The sequence below is a fragment of the Glycine soja genome, chromosome 3 (assembly GCF_004193775.1).
Source record: "Glycine soja cultivar W05 chromosome 3, ASM419377v2, whole genome shotgun sequence".
In the NCBI taxonomy this organism is placed as follows: Eukaryota; Viridiplantae; Streptophyta; class Magnoliopsida; order Fabales; family Fabaceae; genus Glycine; species Glycine soja.
The window spans coordinates 5,496,358-5,500,505 of NC_041004.1; the positions used below are offsets into that span (position 1 = coordinate 5,496,358).

The 4,148-nt window shown below is 36.9% G+C and overlaps 1 protein-coding gene across 1 annotated transcript; it reads right to left on the bottom strand.

The window, feature by feature from the left end:
- Window positions 1-665: 665 nt before the first annotated feature.
- On the bottom strand, window positions 666-3,514 carry LOC114406022. The gene is made up of 2 exons (XM_028368562.1): window positions 1,617-3,514; window positions 666-1,535 (listed from the first exon to the last, which is right to left on the bottom strand). The coding sequence occupies exon 1, from the start codon at window positions 3,448-3,450 to the stop codon at window positions 2,185-2,187; it is 1,266 nt and encodes a 421-aa protein (XP_028224363.1). The 5' UTR covers window positions 3,451-3,514; the 3' UTR covers window positions 666-1,535; window positions 1,617-2,184.
- Window positions 3,515-4,148: the final 634 nt, after the last annotated feature.

A 4,148-nucleotide genomic window follows, 5' to 3' on the forward strand; every position in this document is an offset into this window, starting at 1 on the left:
ATGCTTTTAAGACTATTGACATGACCCAAGTGAGAGGTCAAACAAAAACAATCCAAAGATAAAGATTAGGGCATTGATATTTGGACACACCAACAATATAAACATTGCATTGAGGTTTTTTTTAACGTACTACACCCTCTTTCTCCAAAATATGTTTGATATACACTAGTTTGGGAATATTTTTCCAAACTACACCTGTTTCAAGCTTTTCACGGAAGTCGAGTTCCGGCACCCCGACTTTCCTTCTTCCTTTTTTTTTATAACTAAGTTTATATATTATTAAAATTAAATATTATATTATATAAAATTATTTTTAATTGATTTTAAAATTATTTATTTATTAAATTAATTTATGTAATATTATTTTATAATTTAATTTTGTTATTAAGAAAATGATATTATTAAATTTAAGTATTTTTGTTATATTATTTAAATTATTTAAGATATTTTTTGGGTGAATATATGTTTTAAAATCTGAATTTTGTATAATAATATATTTATTTTAGTAAATATTTATTTTGTATAATAATCTGAATTTTAAAATTTTTAATTTAATTATTTTACTAAATATAATTAGTTTGTTTATGTTATTAGATTTAATTAGAAATGATAAAACTAAAGTTTTTAACAATTTATTTATATAAGAACATTATACTACGTCATCAATAAAATATTTAAACAATGACATTTTTCTAAGGAAAAACTTAAGATGAGGATATATTAGGACAATTATTTCTGCTATCACCATGTTGCCGGCAAAGTCCACATTTTTTTCTACTTGCTCGTTCATTTTCGTCTTCGTCCATCTCAGTAGGAATGCGAGTTGAAACGGGATGACCCTTTACAGTCCTCTTTCTTCTTGGATCAGGACCCCACTGATCTCCTTCATATTCTTGCCACATTGATTCGTGTGGCAGTAAATCAAAGGAGTTGTCGTAGATGTGCAAAATGTGTTGTAAAGTGAATATCATCAGCACATAGGTCATGGGATCAACATTGACAGATTTACAGACAGCCATGACGTGAGAACACGGTAAATGTTTAGCCTGATATTCACCACAATCACACTTTTTGGGATTGTAACATTACTCTAAACCTTCCAGGTGGTCTGGGTGTTTCGAGTGGGGGTTGAGTCTCTGTTATAATAAAAGTGTGATTGTGTCTGTCGAATTCATTTACAATGTGTATATTAGATTCTTGTTGACCACTATTCATTGCATCGAAGACGATTTCAGAATACTGTGAGCCGGAGTTGATCATTGCCTGAGTTTGTCGACCTCTATTAGCAAAGAGTTGTGCGGTCTTGAAATAGGTCTCCTCAACCAACGATGACACCGGCAAGTGTCTTATGTTTTTGAACATGGAATTAACATACTCCGACAAATTGGTAGTCATATGTCCCCAACGTTTCCCCTCATCAAAGCATTGTACCCATTTTTGTTTGGGTAATAGATCAAGTCATTCAACTGCACTTGGCTTATTCGCACGAATATCCCCAAGATGTCGCCAATGCATCTTCTCCGTGTATGTGTATCCTGTAAATATTTAATCAATGTATTATGTTATAAAATTTGATTGAAAGAAAATTATAATGAATAAATAAAATAGATTCTCACCAGCCAACATAAGTGGTTTCTTTAAATGTTTGCAGTTTGAGTTACCACGAAGAAATTTTTGTGCAATGTGGCGCAGGCAAAAGAAATGGGATGTGTCCTGGACCCATAAGTTACTTGAGTTGTTGTAGGCACTTATAATTGAGGGGTGTCGGTCTGAAATAAGAGAAATGTTAATTTGAGGAGTAACATGTCTTCTTAAATTCTTTAGAAAAAATCCCTAAGTTGAAGTTGTCTCCCCTTCTACAATGGCATAAGCAATCGGGAAGATATGGTTAGCTCTATCTTGTGCGGTAGCTATCAACAGTGTGCTAGTATACTTTGCGTAAAGTCATGTATCATCTACTTGTACTATGGGTTTGCAATATGCAAAACCATTAATGCATGGACCAAATGACCAAAAGACACGCTTAAACAATCTTTTGCCCGGTACTATTTCTCCCCCTTCATACAAGGATTCTGTTTGAGCAACGACCACAGTCCCGGGAACACAAGATTGCAAAGCTCCGAAAAGTTTTGACAGTTTGGCATCTGATTCTTCCCAGTTTCCATGAATCATCTCCAATGCTTTTTACTTTGCTAACCATGTCTTCTTGTAGGATGAGGTATAATTCATGAACGTTTTGATCTCTGCAATCAACGTCTTGATGGAGACAGTTGGGTTTGTTTTGACAATTGGTTGGATGATTTGGGCTATGACATGTTTGTCGAGTTGGCGATGATCTTGTCTGAGCATCGGCACGAGACAAGTGTGATGACCTCTGATACTCTTGATAATCCATTTGTTATGCCTCTTTGAATTGCATGCACCCAAGCTCCATGTACAACCATTTTCATGTAACTTGCAGACGAAGTTTAGCCTTCTTTGGTCAGAGTAAATTGTTCTACAATCAAAATGATTTCTGATGTTGTATTCTTTGATTGCTCGAATACATTGTGTTTTGTCATCGAAGGTCGTGCCAACCTCGAGTACATCGATTGGTGGTTGTACATTGTGTTGCTGATGAACAAAATGGTGTCGATCAATGTAGTGTGGTAGGTGGTCAAAGTTCAAGTCTACTGGACACCTAGGTTGCTGATATTGCAACGGAGGTGTCGTTGGTCTGCCAACACCCTCATCATCGGTTTGGTCATCACTTTGGTCATCGCTTTGGTGATTGATGTGATCAAAGAACTGTTGATCCTCATTAGCAATAGAATGTTCATCTCGGTTTGATGTTTGCGTTTGTGGTAGCTGTGAAGGTGGCGTAAAGGGGGATGAAGGATGGTTTTGTTGGTTAAAGGAGTTTTGTTGGCCATGGAAAAAGGAATCGTTCTCAGATAATATTTGTGTGTATGAAGTATAAATGTCAAAGGGGTCTTGTGATTCAAGGTTGTTGTATGAAAATACTGGATTATTGAGGTCTATGTTGTTGTACGGTAGCTGTTGTGGAGGCGGTAATTGTAGTTGTGGACATGAGGGTTGTGGAGACGATGGTTGTGGTTGAGGAATAAGCTTAGTAACAACATAGAATTCGGCAGAATTCAATTGTGGATTCTGGATAATTGTTTGCATCGCGCCTCTAAGATCATCATTGTCGAATAGTTGAGCTGAAATAAAACGTGTCTGACCGAGATGAAGTGAAATAGGGACACAAAATAACAATTGAGCAACTTGTTCAGTTGCTCGAGTAGGGAGACGATTGTTAATTTTTCGAATGAATTGTGTAAACGTAATAGAACGACTAGCGTAAAAAAATATTGGGGTCGTACATTGGTACGTCGATCCTTGAACTGGATTGTCTACAACGTGACCATTGTGGTAAATGAGGGTCGAAATTTCTTTAGGTGGAGCCATGGTGGTGCTTATGGGATATGAGTGGAAATGGTGTGAGAGTTACAAATCGAGTTTTGTTTTGTGAGAAAATTGTTGTGTGTGATATGTTGTCAAATGGTGATATTATATATAGGCTGAGAAAGTTTAGTACCAGAGTTAGATTGAAATGTTAGGTGGGAGAGTTAGATTGGAAGGTTAGGTTGGGAGAGTTAGTTACGAGGGTTAGATGGGAGGGTTAGGTGGGAGTGTTAGATTGGAAGGTTAGATGGGAGAGTTAGATTGGAAGGTTAGGTGGGAGAGGTAGTTACGAGGGTTAGATGGGAGGGTTAGGTGGGAGTGTTAGATTGGAAGGTTAGATGGGAGAGTTAGATTGGAAGGTTAAGTGGGAGAGTTAGTTACGAGGGTTAGGTGAGAGTGTTAGATTGGAAGGTTAGGTTAGATAGTTAGATCGGAAGGTTAGGTGGGAGGGTTAGGCAGCAAAGTTAGTTATGACGGTTAGGTAGGAGAGTTAGGTAGGACATTAAGTGCATGTGAGTAAATTAGTGTACACATGTGAGTGAACAGTATGCAACCTCACACATTAATATACATGACAGACTGTTCGTTTAATCATGATTGTTGACCGCAGTGTTCCGTATCGCATGCCAAGGTCGCATGGATTGTTCAGAAACATGTTAATGGGATAAACATACGCATGTGAGTGAACAGTGTGCAACACC

Coding starts and splice junctions, on each gene's coding strand:
- LOC114406022 (XM_028368562.1), bottom strand. CDS start 3,450: ATGGCTCCACCTAAAGAAATTTCGACCCTCATTTACCACAATGGTCAC.